A 25100-nucleotide genomic window follows, 5' to 3' on the forward strand; every position below is an offset into this window, starting at 1 on the left:
CCCCCCCCCAGCGGATTCTCGTGTTTACTTGTCTGTGTCTAGTTTAGTCTTGCGGCCTTAGATTCTTTTTACACTGTGATGAACGTGTTTCCAGGCCACGGAGCATCATCCACGCACCTGCGTCTTGCCACAGTGGTCTTTGCTGTGTTGCACTGCAGCAGCTCCCTGATTTCCACCCGAGGAATTCATCACCATGCACAGCGTCTTCTCTCTGACTCAGTGGCTTCAACCTGCAAAACTTGAACTTGATGTGGTATTTGTTGTCGCGGATGGGGCTGTTTGACTCGGTAAGATATTGTGACCTGTTTACGCCGGTTGTATTTGAACCCGCATGTGTCATTGTAGCCCGCACAGACGAAGTTCTTACTCACAGAGCCGACTTAATTAAGACGATCACACGGACCTTTGAGGCTGTTTGGAGTAGCTGGAATTTGAACTTGTGTGACTTGCGTCTGTGATAGGGTGTGCTATTATCAGGTTTGTTGCTACAAGATAAAGGCTTTCTACAACACTGTGAATATGCCAGGTGCTTGAGTCAGGAGATTTGCAGCGGACCTACCGCACAGCTTATGACAAATTGCACAGAATAGCTACTCTTGATCAGTGGATTGTTAGTTTGACCTGTCAAAATAACTACCTTGATCAAGTGTTTTGCAGCAGTAGTGGGTGGTTGTCCATGACTAACCATTATGGCTGTAAACATGAGGTGTAACTGGCTTGTGCTCCTTGTGGACAGTTGAGCCAAGCTGTAATGATTTCACATTCTGTCTGCCGGTGTTGGTAACGTCTCACTGTGCACATCACCATCAAATGGCTCGGGAAACACTGATGGGTAAGCGGTTGACAATCTGTTATTTCTCTTGCTGTCGTCAGTGATTGCCAGCAGAGATGTGCCTCTAAGGTGTCCTGATCGTGGTCCTCTTTGGATTCCCACAGACCATCTGCTGTGAGTTGGGTCCATGTGGCAGCTGACATCTTACCCTCTGCTGCACGCCTCAGGCCTTAACAAAGAAAGCTTCCACTCTGACATGTTTGTATAATATTTGTATGGTCTGACACTCCCCACTTAGTTTGGCTGAACAATTAATCGAAATTTTATCAAAATCGCAACATCACCTAATGCAATTTTCAAATCGCAGGAGGTGGTATATTTGTTTATGGCAACATGTGTGGCGAAATATTATTTAAATAAAAATGTCCTGGCCATCACGTCATATTCTACAGACATCTTTGTTTGGTAGAGATCCTTGCAGAAATCACACCATAATCATTTAAATATGTTTTTCAATGAAAATGAGATCATTGAAAACGATCATTCCCGCTAATATCGCAATTCATATATCAGTCAAAATAATCGCAATTAGATATTTTTTTCCTAATCGTTCAGCCCTAGTTTGCAGTATGCATTAAGAAGTGGAAACTTAATGGTTTCAGATGTAACAATCACAGCCTTGGGAAACCTTTATGAGAGCAATGTTATTGCCTATTTTTATTTGAACATACCTCCTTCACTATTTGAGTGAACACTCCCATTTCTTTGGACTTCGGGGGCAGGAAGCACGAGGCAATGTGAAAGAATTGCTTTGCCTTGATTTGTTGGAAACCTTCCTGCTGCAACAGACACTGAGACCCAAAACAGTACTGGACATAATACCAAATAATGTAGGACAGATAGCATTAAAAGCTGTAACATGTGTTACGTTTTTCTTAATGCAGAGATGTTGCATTGGAGTTGTATTTTGTGAGAAATATAAATGTCATATCAGGATATTTGGCAAAACCAAAACACTGTACCTATTTATCTTCTACTTGTTTTGTAACAACAACAAAAAACAACCAGAGGAGATTTTTAGGGTTCATAGATTTCTCTCGCTGTTTCCCTGCATTCTTCGGCGTGATCTCGAGAACGATGTGTACAGTCGGTCGTGTGAGAATCATATGAATCAGCTTAAGGGCCAAAGTCAGTTATTTTTTTTTTTTCCCTTGAGAAAAAAAAACAGGATTCCTGTTCTCAACAACAACCTGGAAAAGACATGGGATAATATTTTTGAGGGATGCAGTAATGTACTGAAAAAATGTAGTTAAGTTAATGATAGTACAGTTTCACTTTCACTGCTGTTCAACTTGGGTTGTTGTTGTTACAGTACAGTAGTCTTGATTAAACATGTTATTTCTAAATAACAAGAAAGAAAGAGTATTTATTAACCCCTTACACTTTTTAATTTTGTCCCAAATTTTAGGAATACTGATTATCACATGTATATTCCGATGTATTATTGACGTTATGCTTGCCATGATTGAAAACTCTACAAACTAAGCTGCTGTGTTGTAAAGAGGTCACACCGTTACATCCAGTGGAAATATATGAGAGAAGTTGTGCTGATTTAATGCAAAATTCTCCAACAACGGACTGTTGGTATGATACGATGAATGCTTTTCAGAGTTTACCAGAAGCTGTTTATAGCGGAGGTGCTGACGACCACCTCGGTTGGACCCATTGTACGTTTGCATCACAGTACAAACACTTCACAATGTCGGGCAGCAACAGCTTAATGTTATGTAAAGCCTTGTGTTTAAGTTATTGAACAGCTGGGTTTGTATTTTAACAGCTGTAGCTCAGATCAACTGCATCGGTTCCTGTTCTGAGAAGCCGTTTGCTCTGTTGCCTGGCTATCGGATGCACCTGGTTGTTCACACACTTGACAGGTTTGCACTTTCTGCACGTGTCCTTTCTTCCTGACATATTAAATATCTTTGAAAACGTTGTCCAGTAGGCCGCTGACATTTCTGACTTGTCCTAGACGTGCGCAGCGTTACTAATAACAATAACGAAGGATCAGTCGTATTCTGTAAGCCTGGACAACGTGACAGTTAGCCAGCATGCAACATACAGGCACGCTGAAACTGAAGCAGCTGAATGGAATTCAGTCGTCATTACTTTTGTAATTAACACCTGTGCTTTTCCTACAGTGACATGTCAAAATGTCTGCTATGAAAGTGCACTCCAGTGACCTCTGAAGTGACAGATACTGCTTTAAAATAGGACCAGGCATCTACATATAACTTTCAGGCTTAGTGCTGGTTTTGCAATAGCAGCAGCAGCAGCAGCAGCAGCAAGGCTTCCAGCCTGACCTAATAAAAGATGTAAACAAAAAAGCTTGAATTGGAAAACAGACAGTAGGAATATTTAGACATATCATCTGTACATGAACCATCTATTTTTATGTCCAGATACCACTGATTGTTTAATACGTCACGCTGCTCCCAGTCAACTTCCATGGACCCTTTCAAGATCTTTGTATCACGGCTTTAGTGCGTGTGCAACGTTGTTTGGTGGGGCGTAACACAAAACGGGAGTGTTATTACGTAAAAGTGACTATTCGCACCCTTTAGGGGAGAGCGGGGTGATTTGAAGCTGTGGGGAAGTTGAGCCACCCCTTGTTTCTTGGCAACCATAGACAATATTGGTTATTTGAATACACATTTTGAGTTAACCATTTTACTCACCCTGTGGTGAAGAGAGGCCCGTGGAATAAGTGATAAGCACGTTTGATATCAAAAAACATTTTTTTGCAATTCAAATAGATTTTTTTTTTTAATGTTCAGAGGGGCCTGATTCTGGTGTCTGAACAATTACAGATAGGTTTGAAAAAATCTTACGCAAGTGTTCGTGCTTTAGGAAGTTACAATACGAGGCTATAACGTTAGCATGACGTTACCTTTTAACTGCTGGATGACACAATTATGGGGTAATTTGAGCCAAAAGACCTGGGGGAAGTTGAGCCAGATATTTTACTGTAATTTTACATTGCATTTTTATGCATGCTTCTATAAATGTAAGACAGACAGGCTTCAGCTCCTCTTGTGGATTTGGACAGAGGTACAAAAGGGGAAGTCCATACATCAGGAGGCACAGGACGTGGTGATACACAGGATGGCTTTAAAACGATACATTGATATGAAACAACTAGGAGACATAGCTGCAATGTTTCACTATCTAAATGCAATTAAATGTTGGGAACTGGTGTTTGAGTTTGCATGATAAAATGCCACTGATGTCACCGACCCCCATGTGGCTCAACTCACCCCTCATTTGGCGTAAGTTGAGCCAAGAGTTTTTTATGAAAGCCGTATTTTGAAAACCGTTTATTTTAGATCTAAATTGATTATTCCCAGGGATGCACCACATCCTAAAATAGATATTTTAGTTGGAGACCTTACTGTCATGTCCTCACTTTAAAGACACATAAATTAAAAACTGTCTCAACTCACCCCGCTCTCCCCTATATGGTGAGCCTTCCTGGACAATGTGCAGATGGAGGTGAACAGGATGGGGCAGGGAGGGTGCAGTAATGGCAAGAAAGGACTGAATCACCTTCCTAAATTGGCAGACATTTTTATAGACTGGTCACCAGTCTTCCCACAACAGCATTGTCTCACTTGCAGCCTGCACTCATACATATCATAGCTGCCGTGATCTCATTTTGAAGACACATTTCACTTATTTACCGTGGTTACAAAGCTCAACAACAAGGGCACAGCTTGAGATCATGTTTTGTCATGTGAGTGGACTTTTTTCTACAGATGAGTCTGCATTTAACTTGTCTGTCCTCTTTAATATTTTTCCAGAGTGCATATTTCAGAAGAGTTGGAACCCCCCCCTCATATTGTAGCTTCAGGACTGGGGGCCAAGCAGGAGGAAACGCATTACGGTGAGTTATAGAGTTATTGTGTTTCACAGTACAACGGTGGGATTATTTACTTGTCTTGCAGTGCTGAAATAAACACACCAACAACTTGTAGATAATGTGCTGTTTCCTGCATTAATATCCCTTTAAGAGAAACAAACAATTGTGCCTGCAGCGCATATTGCAGTACAACTAACTAGATATTTTTTATTACTTTGTAGATTGTGGTTTGTGTAACACACAATTAAACTCTCGTACTAAATAGAGATCTTGTTTTCCTCAAAGGCCAAGCATAACAAAGACTCTAATCAGGCAAACACAGCAGGCTCTGTTGCTGCTTAGAGGGTGTGCTCTTACCAATACGTCCTGGTTTCGCCTCAACCTATCTGATGTGAGGTTCATAGGTCACCACTCTCTCGTGTTTATAAACACTGTCTTGTCGACAGCCATGAAGTAGGCTTGTAATCACACTTCACGTCTGCAGCCTTCAGTCACAACGCCATCATTCACTTCCTCGGCAAGCTTGATTTCACACTCACTTAAGGGCACGCTGTGGTAAGTAGCCTCGCTTCGGGTTATTAAGAATGAGAATCAAGTCAGTGTTAAGTAACCGATTTTATTTGGTTTTGAAATGTTTGACTTAAGGCCCCTTTGAAGGTGTTGAATTGTGCAACACGGTCACCTGGATGACTCGTTATAAAAGTGTAAAAGTTGGGTCTGTTTTGGCTGTTTTTTAACTGTAGTTTGTGCAGAAATTTCAGTCACACCAAGACTCCTTGTCTACATTTTGACAAAATAATTACCCTCTATATGACATTACGTTAAGAACTTACGTACTTTAAAATACTGATAATAAACGCTACTTTTACACGACTTCTTGATCTTGTTACATGAGGAGAATGAAGTCCATGACGAGCTTAAAGTCAGAAAGCTGATTAGCTGTTAATGTCGTCTGCACGATGATCAAGGCTTTGAAGAGTAAACAAGGTCTTTGTTTTAGCCAAGCTGAATCTTTCTGAATTGTATTAAAATGTTTTTGTGGGAGAGATGCAAATACACTATAAACCTCTTATAGTGATCATGTCTCTCCAGGTCTAATTGATAACTATAAGTGGATGATTATAAAAGTGTTTTTATTTTACTTCATTTCTCATGCAGATTGCTATCCTGTTGATATTTATATATTTGTTACATGACTTTAAAGTCATGAAACGGAAAGCTTAGCTGTTATTGACTGTTTCAAAAAGCGGTGCTGCTGTTTCAAACACTTTTCAAATGAAGTTACAAATTAAATTACTCTACTGTGTATAATTCAAATACAGTAATACAAGTACAATACTGTATATTAAAACATAGCTTGTAGTTCAAATTCTAATTAGATAATAGCCTAAAGCAGTATTGTGGTGTATACAGACACGGTAACGTCAGCAGTGCTAATAGGCCACTAAGCCACAGCTGGTATCGGAGTTTTAAAAACAAACCTACTCATAAAATATGCTTATATCATATAATATATGATAATATGCTTTTCAGGATTCAGATATTTTGTTGAATAGATGATTTTATAGTGGTAGATTTTTCTTTTTGTTACGCTTTACCAAAAATCTGAGTATCAGTAACAGTGTCTGCTGTTTTAAAATGAGGCTCTTGTGTAATGTTATTTAAGTGATCTCTGACTTATTCGTTGCATCTCCTCCTCTGAGTTTTTGTTTTGCAATTTCTTGCTTACTGTGGGTACATCCAGAAAGAAAACAATTGTTGTTGATGCTCCCACGAGACTACAGTGGGCAATCTGTTGTAAGCTAACCGTGAGGAGGATCTTTCACCTTCTTTGTTTTTAACATTTAGCCCATTATGTGTAGTCTGTGCAACACACATCTATTCCCTCGTGATGTGCATGCTGTAAATCCAGTATCAACTTTGCTAACAAGCTGGCTGCCAAAGGCCTGTGTGCGTCTGTGTGTGTTTGTTTTTTTTTTTTTGTGCCTGTGTCTGGTCTCTAGTGTGTGCGCGCCAATGTGCCATTTTACTATTATCCAGCAGTATTCCTCATCTGACCTCTCCACCCCCAACCCTCACGCATCAACCACCCACAGGCTTCACAAGAGACCTTGTGAGGATCATTTGACTGGAATGATATTGCTGCTTCAGGCCTTTTTAGAGTGTGTGTGTGTGTGTGTGTGTGTGTGTGTGTGTGTGTGTATGTGTGTATGTGTGTGTGTGTGTGTGTGTGTGTGTGTGGGGGGGGGGGGGGGGGGGGGGGGGGGGGGGGGGGGGGGGACAAGCTATTTGTTACACAATTCACAGTAGAGAGTTTATTGTGCTCCAGAAGGTTCCCGGATTCAGCTATGAAATCTGCTAAGTTAAAGGTGGCAGCTTAGGTGGTTTGAATGTTGTATTCATGCATGATTTGCAGCCCTTGTTAGCTTAGAGATGTTGGTGCGTAATTGCTAGAGAAGCTCTGATCTGGCTTTGTAAGGCCAAAATTGATTGATTCAATCAGGATTGATTAATTAATACCAGAGGTTCTACAATGTTTTTTTTGTTTTTTTAATCCTGGACCCCCCCCCCGCCGTCCTGCTTTAATTTCTAAATTAGTTCTGAGAATAGTCTTTTAGTGATTCAAATTCTGAAACTTCTACTTTCCTGTTTTGGCAGGGGACCAGAAGTCAGGGGACAATGCGAGTCCACGTGCACACCAAGTTCTGTTTCCTGTGTGTGCTCACCTTCCTCTTCCATCAGTGCAACCACTGCCACGGAGAAGGGCACAGCCATCAGCACGATGGGCATCACCACGCCGACCACAACCACGTCCACAGCGACCTGCAGATTTCTGAGGCTCCGTACGTTAGAGGAGCCACTCTGACCCCGGGGGCCAGGAGCACTCAGGGTCACTCTCTAGAGGAGGAGCAGCGCTTCTACATCCAGCAGCTGTTCAGGCGCTACGGCCAGAAAGACCGTCTAGATTTCCAGGGCTTTCAAAGTCTGCTGTTTAGCCTGGGTCTGGGCGAAGTGAAGGTGGTTGATGTGGATCACGAGGATCTGGGCCACGACCACGTAGCTCACCTCGACCTGCTGGATGTGCAGGAGGGGCTTCACACACATTCATCCACCAACGAAGGCCATAGCCAGGGTCACGGACATGGGCATGGGCATCCACGCCACAAGCCCGGCTCCCACCATCCACACACAGAACAGGTTCCCACACGGTGCAGCCAGGACACCACTGCTGCCAGTCCAGCTGCTGGTGATGACCATAAACATGATCATGACCATTCTGACGGACATGTGCAGGGCGCGCATGATCATGATCATCCCCACGACCACGATCACACACATGACACAGAGCACAAACATGAGCAGGTGCACTCCAACCACAAGGACCTGTCTTCTCAACCTCACAGTGATCACCAACATGACCGCGATCATGTCCACGAAGCGCAGACAGGCACAGACATTCCTCCCGTCAACCTACAACAGCCGCCCGGGGCCCCTCAGGAGCTGCAGTCCTCTCCTGCCACTACAGAAAGCCGGCCTAAGAAGCCGAGAAAGCCAGCCAGGGCCAGAGGACAGAGAGGGCGAGGCAAAACGCCCTCTCCTGTCACACCCGAGTCTGATGACCATGACCATCAACACGAACACAGTCACGACCTTGACCGCGATCACGGTCACTCTCATAAAGATAAGAGAGAAGCACGAAGAGGGTCCGCCTCCCCCACTTTGCCAGTCCCTGTCTTGTCTGCCCATCCAGGTGGACTGTTTCATCAGCATGAGGAGGTAGGACTAGTTTGAACTAGTTGACGTGCGAGAATCTCCACTTCAAGAACTCGTGATTCAAATATGGACGCATTCTTAGAAATGTCTCAGTAATTTGATACGAAAGAAAAGACCTGGAAAAATATTTGTTAGTGTCCTGCTGATGACCTGATCAGTAATACAAACTGTAGAATATATAATAATAGAAACGTAGAGTCTCTCTTGTTGCTGCTACTACTGCTTGTATAGTTATTTCTGATCCCCTATGACACAACACTTAAAGAGATTTTGTTGGAAGTGTTTGGCTCTGCTTTATGGAGCAGCTTGGTTGATTTATCAATCAACACTGTAAGGGTCAAAACATCCTCGACATTACCTGTAGAGTGTTTGAGTATCATTCATTCACCCCTGTGTAGGGCTAGCAACCACTCCGCTGTCCGTATGTCAGTACGTTCCACACAGTAGTTCTTTGCTTTTACAGCCACCTTTCACGTATACAGGCGTCAGTATTTGATATTTATTGGATACATTTTGCATGGAGCATAGTGGTTTCTTCCCCTCACACTGAACCATCTCCTTCCAGTGTTTGAACCTGACTCAGCTGCTCACCTACTACGGCCTGAGTCCCGAATCGCTCATCTCCCCCAGCCAGTTCACCTACCTGTGTCCTGCCCTGCTCTACCAGATAGATAGTCGCGTCTGCATCCGCCATTACCACCAGATGGATGTGAAGCAGGAAGCCCTGGAGCCCGTCAGCTCCGGTAAGAGCCAAGTTTCTTATTGATCCAGTCAGTTTTGTCTGAAAAGACGTGTAATGTTGAATGAAACAAACTTTTCAGCGAGACTCCCAGACCCCACTCAGGGTTTTACTCCAGACCCAAACAAGGCTGTGACCAGCAGTCTCTGTTTGTTGTTTTGGATATTCTTATTTCTCTGTTTTTCTGCAAGACATGCTTTATAGTGAGAATATGAAGGGCAGGGAAAGACGGTGCTCATCCTCGTTATGCATGTTAGCAGGGTTCCTACACAGCATGGAAAAGTAAGGGATTTGATTTTAATCATTTTCAGGACTGGATAAGTTGGAAAACATATTTGTGTTGTCAGACTACTGCCCCTATTCTATTCTGTCTAAATTATAATTACTAAAAACAAATTGAGGCGTTTGGAGCAGACAGCCAGCGCATGCAGAATGTTTACCGCTGTGTGAGAAAGACGAGGGCACTGCTGACAGTTCAGTTGTTTGTACACAAGAAACATCAGTTTGTCACGGTCAGCCATGGCCTTTTGTAGGGCTGGGCCCGAATATTCAAACATTAGATTGTTGGGTACACATTTGATTTGCAATTTTGGGATTCGCTTATTGAGGTTTTTATTTTCCGTGCGCCTGACCTCCGCTGACTGCAGTGAACATAAAGTTTCAGTTTACATCAAAAGGAAAACAAAATGAAGTCCTCAGCTGTGTGGGAGCACTTTAACCTGAGTGATGACAGCAGTAGTGTTTGAAGTCATGGCGTCTATTCATTTTACTCTTGCTTAATTTCATTACAGATCAAAACAGTCAAATTTCCTACATTTTAAAATTAATCAGTAAACTGTAGGCTGGAAACAAACAAACAACAGCATAATGAACACATTTAAATATTTATATTAGGCCGATTGTATAAGAAGAGCGTTTTCTGCTCTGGACCTGCTTGGATCAGACTCTCACTCTGAAATCTCAGCAACTGTTCCCCCTGCTGTGCGTAGCAGCCACCAACCCAGTTGGAGGGTGCTAAGCTTCGATTATTCGCTGTTAATTACTATTGAAGCGTTATTAAAGCTCAAAAAATGACATTCGGGTCAGCCCTAGTTTTTTGTTTCCATTCGGTGTTGATCACCTGGTACGTTTGGAGGTCGGAAGTTTGAAATTTCAGCAGGAAATTATAGAGGGGAGAGTTACTAAAATGTTATTTATTCAGTATGTTAAGGGAAAATGATATAAGTAGAGAGAGCACTGGTCAGTTTAATTCCTCTTTGGGCGGTGATGCCCAAAGGCTGCCAAGAGCCTGCACCCTAACTGTTGTTCCGCTTAAAACTAATACACAGCCAAAAGAGGTGATTCGTAGCTAGAAGTTGCATCACCAACATGCAAAAACATCACTCACGCTCTGTCTTCACTCGCCCGTGGAAGCACCTTTTCCCTGTGATATTTGTTCTGTGCTGCCATACGTTTAGATTTGAAAGCTCTTGTCACTGCCGATCAACATCCTGCTTTACTGGAGATTCTTTACACTTCATATGGATTTTAAAGATCAACAGCTCACTCCAGATCAAAGCAACAAAAATGTAGTGCTTAGATATCACCAGTGTCACAATGGACTTTATTTGCACAATGGATCAGCAACAGTACGTTTTAACTCGTCAGCGTGTTTGTTCAGCAGATAATTGGTTCATATTTAGAACCCAATAAAACAGTGATGGCGTCACGTGAGCGTCCCTCAGACAGAGACTTTACCGAGAAAAAAACAACAAGAAAAGGTGAGATACTATTGAGACTTTGAATGGAATTATATTTCAGTGAAATAATGGGTTCATTTACAGAACAGCTAGCTCTGAGTAACATTTATAGTGATAAGAATTTGGTGTCTTAAAGTAAAGCAAGTTACTGTCTTTATCCGGTTCCATCGGCCGGAGGAAACCACAATCTTTGTAATATGTAAACCACAGGCACATCACCATAAACCACAGCATTTTGAATGTGATGCTATCAGCATGTGTAACTTGGCGCTCCTCTCTTGAGGAGGAGTGTCAGATCTGTATGATAGAATGATTATCTGAACTAATCAAGCCGTGCTTTACAGTATATATATATATATATATACTGAAGTGAACCATGAATTTTAACAATCCATAATCCTCCATATTTACTTAATTTCAGTATATTGACATGGCAGTTTTTGTTTCTCATCTTCTGCTATCCATAGCAGCAGTGAACAGTCACCAGAGTGTAATTTCAACACTGGCTTTAGTTTAAAAAACAAACAGGATATTGAAAGTCAGTCGAGTAATTTGAGAGCCAATGAATAGGCTGGTGCTGACTAATCTTAAGCTTCTTGTATTTCTACAACCCCGGCGCTTAATTAACTTTTATTTATAGATGAAGAAAGCATAATGCCTAATGGCTTTGAGTGTAAGACAGCAGGCTCGGATGGTTTTTGGCTTGAGAGTACGCTCTCGAGTCGCACAGAACTGTGGCACAGTTTCATTATAAGAGAGGTGTGAACCGTGCTCTTTGATCTTGATAGCACAACCAAGTGTGTTACCACACTGCCACAGAGTTACTCAGTACAATCACCTTTGTTTAATCTTTAAAAATACTCAGACCGCACGTTTCCTTTTCAGCAAACCATGCTTCGTATTCATGGTTGCACACTGGAAGCTGCTAACTGTAAGCAGTCTGTAAACACATGATTTACTGGTTTACAGGTAAACTATAGCTAAATGCATCCACCTGCAGCGGGAGGTGTGGATGGCATGAATAAAAACCAGCAGGACTGTGAATGACCTCTTAATCCTTTAAACTTCTTTAGCCTCTAAATGTTTGGAAAAGGGGTTGTGCGAGCTGTGTCAGCCATATAACGTGTGGGAAAATATATTGGTTATTTTTTAGATGTGTTTATGGGTGCAGGAAGTATTTAGCATAATCCTTAATTGATGAATTATTCAGTCAATCACAACTCCCAGTGATACGCCCAGTGAGCATATGCATAACTAATGGCCATCAGCACGAGCTGATGGCAGTGACTGTACTTAGCGAGCTGACTATATAATGATTGGTTGGCCTGCCATTTGTGTCTTGGGCCATCCAGGAAGAGAGAATTTTTTCTTTTGGCTATTCACTGGGAGAAAGTTAATGTTTGAATGATTAGACGGCCACATCACATCCATCTCTTCTTATTAGAGCACATCATGTGATTGACACTCAGGATCATTCGCTTGCCTAACTGCGTGATTTGTGTCTATGGCAATGTGTGCCGCTTGTCATTTATGATTTTAGTTGCCATGGCAGCAAACGAGTGGTCCTAGCATGTGCTGACAATTTAGAAATTGTGGCCTCATCTCGCTCACGTCTGAAAAAGGCGTCTTGCCTGCGGTGATCTCTCTCGCCTCGCTATGAGTTCCAAATCCCTGAATTAATTATGTTCAAAAAGAGAAGCCAGAAAGATCAGCTCTAAAGAATGAAGGTCAATGTTAAGCCCCGCTCTGCTGCACAGTGTTTCTAGGTTTATGAGAATGCAAATCATAAAATCTGTGTTTTAGAGTTAATGAGTTACATGTCATGAAATAACGCTCATAAAGACATAAAAGTTTGCTACAAAGCAAACCAGGACCATTTATCACAGTTCCTGCACGCAAAAATAGCAAAGCATAGAAAAGGCTGCTTTTTCTTAAGATTGATGTATTATCATACTGTGTGTGTGTGTATCAGTGGGTCGAGCGTGTAAATCTCTAGGAATAAATAACACATATCCACCTGGAATGAAAATGCATTGTGTGATAATCAATCTGACCACGCTGCATTTACACCTGCTGCATTTATTTGTTCTCACGTTCGGTATCATGGCTGCAGCGTAATCTTTAGTTTTCAAGTAGTTGCAAATTAGGAAAGAAGTTTGGAAGCTTTCACTGTAAACAACAAAGGACAACACCGCGTGTGGGGTCATAAGATGTTCTGCACAGCCTGGATGTATTTTAATTAGTGTTAGAAAGTGGCCTATTTGTGAAAACAAATCACTGTCAAAGCTGCTGGCACTTAAGTTTAACCGTGAGATTGGAGGAATTCCCTAACGGTTCGCCCTCTTAAATCTGTAATTATTAACCACACACTGTCCTCTGGAGGCACCTGTATCACACGTGCCTCCGGCAGCAGTGTGTCACCACTGAAAACAGCCGTAAAAAGGGTAATGACGACGAGGAAGACAGCACGAACGGGTCAAAAGGCCAGGAATGGCTCCTCATTAGTGGAAAACTAAAGGCACTAGATTTGTCTGCAGTGGTGCACCAAGACTCAACCGTAGGCATCACACGCCACGAAGCTACCTCTCATTTACCTCCTGCTGGCAGCCATGGGGGAGCTCAGAAAACTTGCAGTTGGTTTCTTCCTGGTCCCCACTCCTCTCTCGTTTCACGTTGTGCCAATTAGGAGAGCCTAAGCGACACCCAGGGCCATTTTTCTCACAGGAGATGCGTAATTGGAGAGAAGACACAGACCAGTGAGTCTCCTTCTCCTCTCTTTGGTTCCCTTATCGCCGCCTTCTTGCGCCCTTGTCGCATCCCCCCTGCACACCACCACGTCAACACACGCACAAAACCACAGCTGTATAAGAGTAATGAGTTAGAATAGATGAGCGTGAAAGACCTGTCTGGCTAATATACAGTAGCCTCTCAGCAGTCACTTACTTTTGTAAAGCACATTGAAAATAGTGGTATCAATAAGAATGTTAGGGTTACTTAGGATGAATTTTCATCTATGATGAGAAAATTATTTCAGCCTGTTCAGTTGGACGATGAGGCTCTCTGCACAATACGTACAGTTTATTAACTGCAGATGCTAGTCGTGGTCTACTGCTCTACATATGAAGCAGGGAGCATTTCTTTTAAGGTTTAACATAAAAGAGACAATCTAAAATGCTGCACATGTAGAGACTTTAGGTCACATTAATGCTATCAAACCTAGTGGGGACACAGATCCTGGATTCACATTTATTCTGTGTTACCAGTGCACATTAAGGAGTTATCTTTATCAGATATTAATACAGGATCAGTCTCAAACTCAGAAAAACACCAAATATGCTCTATGCATACCTTATTCAAACATTTTAGCAGTTGTATCCAAAATATATGCAGTAAACAAGATTTACAAAGGTGCATTATGATTTGTCAAAGCTGGCAAATGTATTTGCTTTAAAAATACAAACAGATATCAGCCAACATATAACTGCTTTGTGCATATTAACAATTGTTTTTGCATTTATTTACATATTTATTTATTTATTTACATAAACACCAAGACTTTTGTGTGTTGCATTTACATGCTGGCGGTTACATTAAGAAAGGGGCTTGAGAAAGCTGTCAAAATATTGTACCTGGTTTAAATTCAAATAGTTCAAGTCGAGACCTGAGTGAGTACAGCGCTCACTGTGGCCTGTACGTTGATGTCACTGCACAGTCTGTCTTGGGCCTTCAAAGGAAGCGTCACGGTGTCAGATGCAAGACTCCGTCACCAGCAGGTAAATGCAACACATACCGACAGGTGACAAGGCTCATGTAGAGGCGTCCGTACAGGACACACCAACCAGATCTCCTCCCAGAGGTCACATGTAAACCGGCAATGAGAGTCAGGGTTTTGGGATCCACAAAAGCTAATGACAAGTGGCCGTGTAATCAGCACTCATCAGGGCCTTCCTCTTCAGTTAAAATATTTGCCCCCGGAGGAGCTCATCCAGCCTCCTGTTTTCTGGGCGGAGAGGCGGCTGCCCGGGGAGAGACTTTTTTTGTAATATTTTTTAATCCTGCAGCTGGGTAATGGGACAGTAACAGCTTGATTCAGTCTCTCTAAAGACCACTCTGTCAGGCATTAGACATGTTTCACATCATCTCTTCACAAGCGACACCACCTGGGGCCGATTAGATGAGGAGAGGAAGTGCGTCTGCCGGTGTGATTTTACAGTTATTAGTCATTTTTTCCCTCTGGCTCGGTGGCAGCTTCGGCTCTTTTTGTTTGTTTGGTGCTCGTTGTTCTTTTGGTTCAAACTCTTTGATCCTGACAATACGTTTCATGGTTTTTTAAAACATAAATAACCTACATAACCGAAATCTGTAAAGAAGGTTTATTTCTGTATCACATAAACGGAGCATTAGTTTGTTGTGACACACTCCTGAAACACCTCGCTGCAGTCAGTGAGGTGTTTCAGTCAGTAGAAGTCCTTTAGCTGAATGTCAGCAGCGAAGGACCCTGCATCGCTTTAGCAAACGCACCAGCTGCTTTGGCGTGACATTGAATTTCATACGACATTAAACATTTTGTCCTCTGTGACGAAAGAATCAGAAGGTTTTTCTCAAGCTGGTTTGAACGGCGTCCTGGGCTGACAGGTGGACTGACAGTTTAAATGATAGTGTAACTTTCTGACTTCTTCTCTTCTGCTTCACGTGTCGTGAATGGGGGAAAAAAACGAGGAGAGCAGAATTCTGCCAAAATGCCTCTTCACATTTCTTACTTCAGACGTCTCGTGTCATCACAAGGACACATGGATTGAAAACCTCCGGAGGACAGGTTTCCTTCGCATGCGAAGGGGGGAGCTGTGGCTGTTTGTGTAGTCGTTACTCCAGCTGGCTGAAATCGTGACAGCATTTGAATACAGGTCCTGTGTCGTCCTGACATCTTTTTAATGGACTTTCACAGTTGAAGAGTCCTTCTACATCTTCAAAACGCTGTGCCTCACGAGCCCTGGGCTCCTGACCTCGCTCTTCAGTAAATAATACTCATCTTCCTCCCTGTCTTTGTCTCTATCTCCAGTGTGGGTGTGGCTGTGGGGCTTTGTGTCCATCACCATCATCAGCCTGCTGTCTCTGCTGGGCGTGGTGCTCGTACCCATCCTCAACCAAGCCTGCTTCAAGTTCCTGCTCACCTTCTTGGTGGCGCTGGCAGTGGGCACGCTCAGTGGCGACGCTCTCCTCCATCTGATGCCCCATGTGAGTACAACGCAGACAGCCAGAGCACAATCAGTGTACGGCAGAGATGCTCAAGTCTTTGAGGTAGAGTCCAAGTCAAGCCTCACTCGTGATTACAATGAGTGTTCGAATCACCAGCTGCGTTCAATCCAGGCTGCTTATAAAACTGCTTAGCTCTATAACTGTAACTGTAACCTGTTTTTCACAACCATGTGATGTGCAATGCAATTAATGACAGCTTATTAACTAGCCTACTGCAAGTCAACACGTCCCGCAGACTCTCAAACCCAGTGTAACCTTAAATAAAACTGTAACGTTAAATGATCAACATAAACCTGTAACCTCTTTCTAGCCAATGGTAATAATTAACGTGATGGCAGCCAGCGGGACGTAAATAATTTCGTTAATCGACCACCACAAGTTTGGCAAGTAAATAAACCGAATTTGTTTTCATAACGAACGACAGTCGGAGTTAACCTCCCGTACAACACGTTCACTAACCTCAGGTTGCTAACCTATCGTGCTGTTATTACAGCAAGCTCGTCAGACATTTCCTAAAAATAAACATTGTTCACAAGTGCCGCACCTCGAGTCTCAAGTCGAGTCTGAAGTCACTGTGTGTGCGACTTGAGTCCCCATCTCTGGTGTACGGTGGATTAAAAACATTTGATATTATGAAATGTATGCTCTCGTCTTGTTCACCCATCGGACTACAATCATGTCTACCCAAAATGACTTCTGGAGCACTGAATCAGCCAATAAACTTCTTATCATACATTTGCAAAATATGGAAAGTGTGTAGCTGCTGTTCCTGCTGGTCACGCCTAACCAACCTCAGAGACCTCTGGAGCCACAACATTAATTAAACATTTTCTACAGCAGTGTTATACATCTGATGAGCAGTAGTAACCTCTGACTTAGCTCTGGATATTTATATATAAGCCGCTCTTCCTCTGACCAGTTGTCAGTAAATGTCCCCTCCGTCCTCTTCTTCACCCACACTCAACAGTAAGAGGCATCAGGGATTTGATCTGCGCGTCTCTAGAAAATAAAATCTCTGTACTGATAAATGTGCAATCCCAGCGCCTCACTCCTCTCATTCGTCTTCTGTTCCTCTTCCTGTCTCCAGTCTCAAGGGCAGCACGACCACGGCGAGCATGCCAAGGGCGAAGAAGAAACCGATCTGGCAACAGCCTTCGATGGAGTGTGGAAGGGCCTCACAGCGCTGGCTGGCATCTACCTCCTCTTCATCATCGAACACTGTATCGGCATGTTTAAGCACTACAAAGACCACAGGGTAAGATGAACAGACGCGGACTAGGCTGTTGAAGGACTGTCATCAGACACTAATTCTCACAAACCGTTGCTTTTGTCTGCTATATTCTTGCTTCTTGTTGATACAGACATGTTATGAATGTCTGTGGATGGAGCTTAAAATTGTGTCTCCGCTCACAGGACATGAAGAAGGCGAGTGAGGAGGGCAAGATCGGCAGGAAGTTGTCAGATCACAAGTTAAACCGCCGCTCAGATGCAGAGTGGCTGCACCTGAAGTCCCTCGGTGAAGGTACGAGGTGTTCAGTCATGCAGTCGGCTGACCCTGCACTGTGTTCACCGCCGCCTGGCTGCAGGGGGCGCTGTCTCCGCGGCTGTCACCGTTAACATCTCCTCTCTTCTCCAGACCCCGACAGCACCGCCGTCTCCTGCGACAACGGGCACAACGACACGCAGCTCACCGAGATCCAGACGCCCGACTCTCCCACCAACATGACGCCACTTGCGCCCGCGCACCCCCAACAAGACCGCCAGTCACCCACCAAGGAGAATGGACGCAAGGCCAAGCAGCGCGGCCACGGACACTCGCACGGACACGGGCACTCTCACGGTGGGAACTGCCACTCAGACCAGGAGATGAAGGACGCTGGGATAGCCAGCATCGCCTGGATGGTCATCATGGGCGACGGCATGCATAACTTCAGTGACGGCCTGGCGATAGGTACGAGGTTCTGATTTTGTGTTTTATCTGCACCGTGTCCACTTTAGGTGAATAACTCAGGAGGCCTCATGAAACGCCACAGAGGTTTTGATTAGTTTATTGTTACCATAAAATACTTTCTCTTTATAAAAGTAAGGAGCTAAAGCGCTAAATACGAAGCCTCCAACAGCCGTCAGTTAGCTTAGCTTAGCAGGGGGGAAACAGCCGCCCTGAAGCTCACTGATACACACATTATGTCTCATATTTTCTTCTTTCCCTGACATTTCCTCAACCTGTTACCTCTACAGGTGCAGCATTCAGTGCGAACCTGACGGGAGGCATCAGTACATCAGTGGCTGTTTTCTGCCATGAATTACCTCATGAACTCGGTAAGTGGCGCGCACCCAAGAGACCGTGTCCAAAAAACTAAACTAAACAAGTCATTTGCTCATTACACAGCACACTTCATTTATTCAACAAGTACAACGACGCTGTTTTGTGAAAAACCTTGCAGTTAGTTCACATAATGACAAGCGTTGTCTAAATCGCCGCCTCATGCAAAACAGCCCTGTTGGCTACCTGAGCTGAAACGTGAATCTGAGAGAGTCTCGCGACCTTTCTGGCCCTTGAAACCCAGCGGTGTCAATAATCATCACTCTTAAGAAAAATGTACTTTTCACCAGATTAACGGCTTTTGTCTGACAGCAGCGAAATTGCTTGTCAGTGTGTCTGTCAGTGGAGATGATGTACCGTGCCTGGCACACATTGTTCAATACAGTCAGACTCACAGACGCACATCTGCTGCTGCATTCATTTGCATTCAAATCTGTTCTCTCCGAGGACCCTTTTGATTCAATTTGATTCAGCAAAAGTGTGCGTTTTTGTTTCGAGCAGTGCTTTCTTTTTTCTTTTTCTTTTTTTTCACTCCGCAGTGCCCTCCTCTGCCTGTTTGTTTATAGTAAGAGGAAGAGGTGGCGAGAGTGGGGTGAAAAAGACAGACAAAGGGCCATCCACAGCAGATCAGTACTAATGATGTGTCTCGTCGAGGTGCACTTTCCATGCCTCGTTTGTGTGCTTGATGAATAGAGTAGTGTCAATTACGGAGTGTGAACCGGTGAATAATAGCCTGCGTTTGTCTGCCTGCTCCCCCTTGTGTTGACTAGCAGCATCCTGTCCTACTCTTATTGTTGGGTTTAGGGGAAAAATTGCTCTAAAGTCTGTGATGTTGAGCATTTTGCTGTTATGAATGTTGAAAAATCTGCACATATTTGCCGTATCTGGGAGACTTCAGGATGGTATAGAAGAAGACGGCTACGAGCTTTGAATCTGGTCCAACATTTTTGTCCTTTTATTGCTATTTTTACTCGGTTGCGTTCGAGCTTCCAGATGGTTAACTGCAGCACAAGTCCCGTCTCAAGCGGCATGTGGAGACTTGCGAGATCAGTCTCTCCCCGTGCAAATTTCCTGTTGATTCAGCGCCCGTTCTTCAGGAGCACTTGCTGCCGTGCCTTCGCCCCTGTAGGGCCGCTCGTCAGACAAACCCCGCAGTTTGACAAGTGCACCTCTCGGCTCCTCTTGAACACAAAAGCCGTCCCCCCGACTGGCAGCTGGATGGCAAAGATGATGATTATGAGGGTTCTTTAACCACCCAGAGTGAAGCTAATTGGCAGTGATGGGTGTGTTAATTGCGGTAGATGAGGCGGCGGCAGGCGTGTCTGAGAGTCTGACGGATTGGAACCGGGGAGGCCGGAAACACCAGAGTAAGTTGAAGAGGGGAAAAAAGGGCCATTGAAAGGAGGTGTGTGCGGGCTGCCTCTCTTTAACTTCTCCCCTCTTTCCTCCGGGTTTGATTGATGGATGAGAGCAGAGTGGTAATATATTCATTGTGGTAATTAGCAAGGAAAAGAGGCCGCTTGTTACGCGGTGCAGGAAATGTAGGCCACCCCCTTCTCAGTATTCATCTCTCTCTCCAAATCCAGGGCGTTTCCGCTGAGACTTGGGCCTCTTCCCGCATTTGCCCCGGCAATGATTGAAGAGGGTAGAGAGGCTACGGCATGCATATGTAATCATAAGTTTATCAGGAGGGAGTTAAAGACATATTTCTTAGAAAGAGCAGCTCCAGGTCTGTTTTTCACCTACCCGAAGACACGTAACAGTGGCAGACGCACGGAGGGCTTTTGCTTTGAAGGAGTCCACCCCCGTCACAGAATAGACAGGAAAAGTAAAGAACACAGCGCGACATGTGCCAAGCTACTCATGGAGGGGTTTATATGCGGCAGAGTGCTTGTCTCTTTGCAAACTGTAAACAGAAATTGGACACACTGCTGTCACTGCTGCGGCATTACACACTTTTAACTTTCCATAAACAACTTGTGAAAGAGGAGAATCATTGGTGACCCGTCGGAGAGTGAGAGAGAATGAGGAGTGTTGCATGTTGGGGGGGGGTTTGTGTGTCAGAATAAGAGACGGATGCATTGGAATTGCTTTAACGGTGTTTAAATGAGCGTGTGTCTCTCCTGGCTGACAGGTGACTTTGCGGTGCTGCTGAAAGCGGGGATGTCAGTGAAGCAGGCCATTGTCTACAATCTGCTGTCCGCCCTCATGGCCTACGTTGGCATGGTGATTGGCACAGCTGTGGGCCAGTACACACACAATGTCACCAGCTGGATCTTCGCCATCACTGCCGGCATGTTCCTTTATGTGGCTCTGGTGGATATGGTAAGTTGGCACGCCGCACTCGACAGCCCCAGAGTGGTAATTGTCCCCCCAACACCACCAGCTTAACTTTCACCGTCTCCCCTCCCACACGGACAGTCAGTCCTCTTCTCTCTGCCTCCTGGTCTGCATTGCTAATTCAACCCAACTGGTTACTTTGTCTCTTTTCATAGCTGCCAGAAATGCTTCACGGGGACAGTGAGGACCACAAGCGCTGCCAGCTGGGACACTTTATGCTGCAGAACCTGGGCCTGCTGACCGGGTTCAGCATCATGCTGCTCATCGCCATCTTTGAAGACCAAATCGTTTTTGATTTTGGCTTCGACTAGAGGCTGGGGATGGTTGCGGAGAGGGGGGTGGACAATATTGTTCTTCTTGGCCTTAACATGCATTGTTTGCGACGGCCCAGTCTTGCATGCAACGTGAGTCTCATTCATGACCCGTGCCTCCATTCCAAACATTCAGCAGTAGCTTATAAACACTCTGCTCCTCCATCACCTCTCCTCTGTCAGCTCCAATCTGTCTGCTCCCTGAGAAGCAAAAAAAAATAAAAAGAAAGAAAGAAAAGAGAATGAAATGAATGAAGAATGAAAGAAGAGCGAGGATGCACTCCAGCAGGAAAACACCTCCTCTGCTCTGAACTGGTCTGAAACTCTCATCAAAAGAAGAGCTGTTGGTTGTAAAGGTGGTGCAGGACGCCTGTGTTCCTGCAGAGGCAGCTGTCACGGCCCAGCAGCTCGCCGTCTATGCACCGTCACCTGTTAATGTGTTGTCGCCGTATCCTTCCAACCCCCCTCAACCTCCTTGTCTCTTATCCACTCTTAACTGTGTCCCGTCATCCATGCCTCGTACATCTGTGGTGTGTGTTCCGCCCGCCATCCATCATCGGCTTTAGATGTCGTCACGCTGTGTATGAAACATCTCGCGTCTCTCTGTGCCAAGCCCTGGCCACTGGAGCAGCAGAACCGCCGCCGCTCCACACACCGTCACCGTGTCCTTACAGAGACGGAAAACTCACTTTAGCTAGCTGCTACGTCTGGAATAAGCCTTTTAGCTCGTGTTGCTTCACCTGCAAAGTGTGTTGACGGCTAGAAGCTGCAGTGTCAAAATAGTAAAGCGTTCCCCTGACTTGTTTTTTTTGGGGTTTTTTTGCAACAACTTTCTCCATTCATTATTAGTTATATTTTATTGTCTGATTTGATCTATGGGATTATTAAACCTTTGTAGCTCATAGTGATTGCTAACACAGCTGCCAAAGCCTTTACAAACTAGAAAGCCTTATGACTGTTTTTGTTTAGAAACTAGATGACACAAATGTCTGACCAGTTCTTTTTAAGGGTTTGACAATCTGTAGGCAAAAGGAGGCATATCCTTGTTAGGTCTTTTAAATTATGTCTTTCGTTATAAGAATCAGCAGCTTGAAAATGTGAATTCCCAAAACCTAGTTATTCTCGTCTTCATCAAAGTGTTGTAGTTTACTAGATGTATTTAAGGTGCTAAAAGCTGCGTTGTCCAATCGGACCGCCCTGCAGTGGACATTTAATTACAGCAGGAGGTTGATTTGTCACACTAATGCAGTTTTGTTTCCTATACTGTAATTACAGGAGGTCTTTATAGTGTCAGTAGTGCAGCAGCTAAAACGTTTGTTCCTGCTAAAAATTTATTTGGTGAATACTTTTGTCAAGGAATCAACGAGCCTCCTCACAATCTGAGACAGACCGAGCAAAAGACAGTACTCCTGTATCACAGCACTTCTATTGGATGTTTAACCCGCGTTATCAAACCATGTGGTAAAGATTATAATTTTGATCTTTTTACAAGCATTCCTCAGGTAGCTTTCTGAGGATGTACATCATCATTACTCTGCTGACTCTGACCCCTGTGCCAAAACTGTGGATTTTCAGTGGCTGGTGCTTGACACTGACCCGCCCCCCCCCTCTTCCCTTTTAGCCCTGACATTCCTTTGGCTGTACTGCGGCTCACACGCTAAGCTAGGTAGCCTAGCTTCAGCTGCTGGAGCACACAGATGTTGTGTGTGGCTTCACTTATCCTGTCACTGTGTGACATCCATCGTCTATGTCTTAACTGGTTGTAAATCATCGTCAGTCACGAAGTCATGTGATTGGTCTGACAGAATCATGCATGAAGCATGAGTGAAACGGTACAGACGTTGTGTCGAGTGTAAATTTATTTTCATTCTTTGTACTGCAAAGTTAAAGTATCGACAACCTTTGTTACTTTTTAAATTAAGTCCGTGTGAAGATCGTGAGATGTTCTTTGGGGTGTGACCGGTGTTATGAGCCTTTTTGAAAAATGATTCACGTGTGTGTGAGTACGCACCTTATGCATCAGTTCTTTACTTTTACAGGCATTTTATTATTTTCATCTTCATATTTAATGTTAGTGCACACAGGACCTGAATGTATCTTCAGTTTGCTCTTACACCAAGTAAAGTTCATCATTTTCGATAAAATATAAGTTTGACATTTATTCAGTTGTTTTCTACAATATTCATTTTGATTGTGTTTTTTTGAATTTTTAAAAGATTATGAGTATTTTTTTTTTTTGAAACAGTATTTCTCCTGAGTTCCTGTATTATCGGTATAATTTCAATCAAATCTGTACTGTCAAGTGTTCGATAAGAGTTAGTGACACTTAAAGAAACTACGCCCCAAAGTTTCTTCACTGTTTATCGGGCAAAGAATAGTCTGTAAAATGAAGGCCCATGATTGTTCTCATTTTTGCTTTGTTGTATGTAGATTTGTTTAGCAATCTGGATATAAAATGCAAAATGTGACTTCTTTGCTGTTTGCCTGTCTGTACATTCTCCCCATTACGAAAGAAAAATAAAGTCTGAAAAGATCCTGGACTCTGATCTGTGTTGGTTCTGCTATAAATGTTACAGATGCAACTGGTGTACAGCTGTTAAACCACAACAGCATAACACCATCCATCAGTAACATTCTTCATCCGTGTCCTGCTTCAGTTTGCGTTCCGACAGCAGCAGGTTTAGCAAAGCTGACTCTTAAATGAAGGCTCAGTGAACGATGCATATGAATAAAAAATGTACAAGGTGCAGCTGAGTTACTGTAGTAGCATGGCTGCTGGAAGAGCTGTTATAGCTCTGTGCATTATGGTAAGTTATCAGCGTGGTCTGAAAATATTTCGGCAGTTAGCCATCAAGCTTGTCTGAAACAATGTGCAACATGGTGAAATCAATTATCGCTAATAATACCGTTGTCTTATACACCAATGCACACACAGTAGTACTTCATTTATCCACAGTCAACCGAATCATCACAACACCAGTGCTATTGTTTCACAACAATACTGCCGTACGTGTCATTGTTATATTCAGTTAGATTTTTATGTACTGTATTTAAAAAAAAAAAAAAAAGAGACTGTGTTTTCTTTTTCTTTTTAATTACACGTGTGTGAGATGAACAGAGACTAGGAGCTGAGCTGGCAGAGCAGTGCTACCCCTCGCCTGATCCAGTGTTCGGCCGGCACGTTGGAGTTGAGCGTCATGGCGATGACATAATTGGTGGAGTGGCCGGTGGTGGACAGGGTGCCCCGCCGCTCGCTGGTCTTGTAGACAGGCGACACGTAACACATCCTCTCGGGAATGTCCTTCCGTTTGACGGGCTTCAGCCACATCTGACAGGGAGCGAGGAGGCAGAGGCGTTAGAGGGGGGCAGCTGGGGAGCGTCGGGGTCAGATGATGTGATTTTAATATTTTAGCTGTGGCTGCCTTCTTTACCCCCATCAGCTACTTTATCATTTAGGGGTTGTTTTCCATTCACAACATTTGACTAGTAGAATAATTAAACTGGCAAATGATGGACTGATTATGTGACAAATGTATGATGATGGCCGTGGTTGTTAAAAAAAGATCAGATTGTATCGAAGGTTCAAAGGTCAGGACAGAATGCTAAACATGAAACACAGTGGAAACTAAACTGGATCTCCATTTTTTTTATCTAAAAATTAACTTACAAATTAGAACTTTGGGGACATAAACTTATAAAACAATAGCATGAACAAAGAAGAGTCCCCTTGGGCTGTTAAGAAGTCTTGGTTGTGCAAAAGGGATAAACTGGGCCACTAAAAAAAAAACACAACATCTTTAAAAAACAAAACAAAAACAGTTTGTTGAGTTGCAGCCAGAAAAGTATTCATCTGGTTCCATAATGGGCGCCTCTGCGAATATTTGCATTTCAAAGCCAGCCACAGCAGCCTCTGTTGTGGACCCCCCCCCC

General features: G+C 43.7%; 2 protein-coding genes across 4 annotated transcripts in view; one reads left to right on the forward strand and one right to left on the reverse strand.

The window, feature by feature from the left end:
• The window catches only part of slc39a10 (solute carrier family 39 member 10), a 27581-nt gene extending 3877 nt beyond the window's left edge, over positions 1–23704 (forward strand). For both annotated transcript variants that reach the window (XM_046053803.1, XM_046053804.1), the window contains exons 2-11: positions 4630–4712; positions 7347–8465; positions 9028–9205; positions 16000–16175; positions 17284–17451; positions 17610–17718; positions 17833–18147; positions 18435–18515; positions 20654–20844; positions 21015–23704. In XM_046053803.1, the coding sequence (XP_045909759.1) occupies positions 7368–8465; positions 9028–9205; positions 16000–16175; positions 17284–17451; positions 17610–17718; positions 17833–18147; positions 18435–18515; positions 20654–20844; positions 21015–21170 (2472 nt within the window). In that variant the 5' untranslated portion in view covers positions 4630–4712; positions 7347–7367 and the 3' untranslated portion in view covers positions 21171–23704. The remainder of the gene's footprint in view (positions 1–4629; positions 4713–7346; positions 8466–9027; positions 9206–15999; positions 16176–17283; positions 17452–17609; positions 17719–17832; positions 18148–18434; positions 18516–20653; positions 20845–21014) is intronic.
• Positions 23705–24258: 554 nt separating this feature from the next.
• dnah7 (dynein, axonemal, heavy chain 7) overlaps positions 24259–25100 on the reverse strand; it is a 78718-nt gene continuing 77876 nt past the window's right edge. For both annotated transcript variants that reach the window (XM_046053224.1, XM_046053223.1), the window contains exon 66: positions 24259–24498. In XM_046053224.1, coding sequence (XP_045909180.1) covers positions 24292–24498 — 207 coding nt within the window. In that variant the 3' untranslated portion in view covers positions 24259–24291. The remainder of the gene's footprint in view (positions 24499–25100) is intronic.

This window comes from Micropterus dolomieu, linkage group LG07 (assembly GCF_021292245.1).
Source record: "Micropterus dolomieu isolate WLL.071019.BEF.003 ecotype Adirondacks linkage group LG07, ASM2129224v1, whole genome shotgun sequence".
NCBI lineage: Eukaryota > Metazoa > Chordata > Actinopteri > Centrarchiformes > Centrarchidae > Micropterus > Micropterus dolomieu.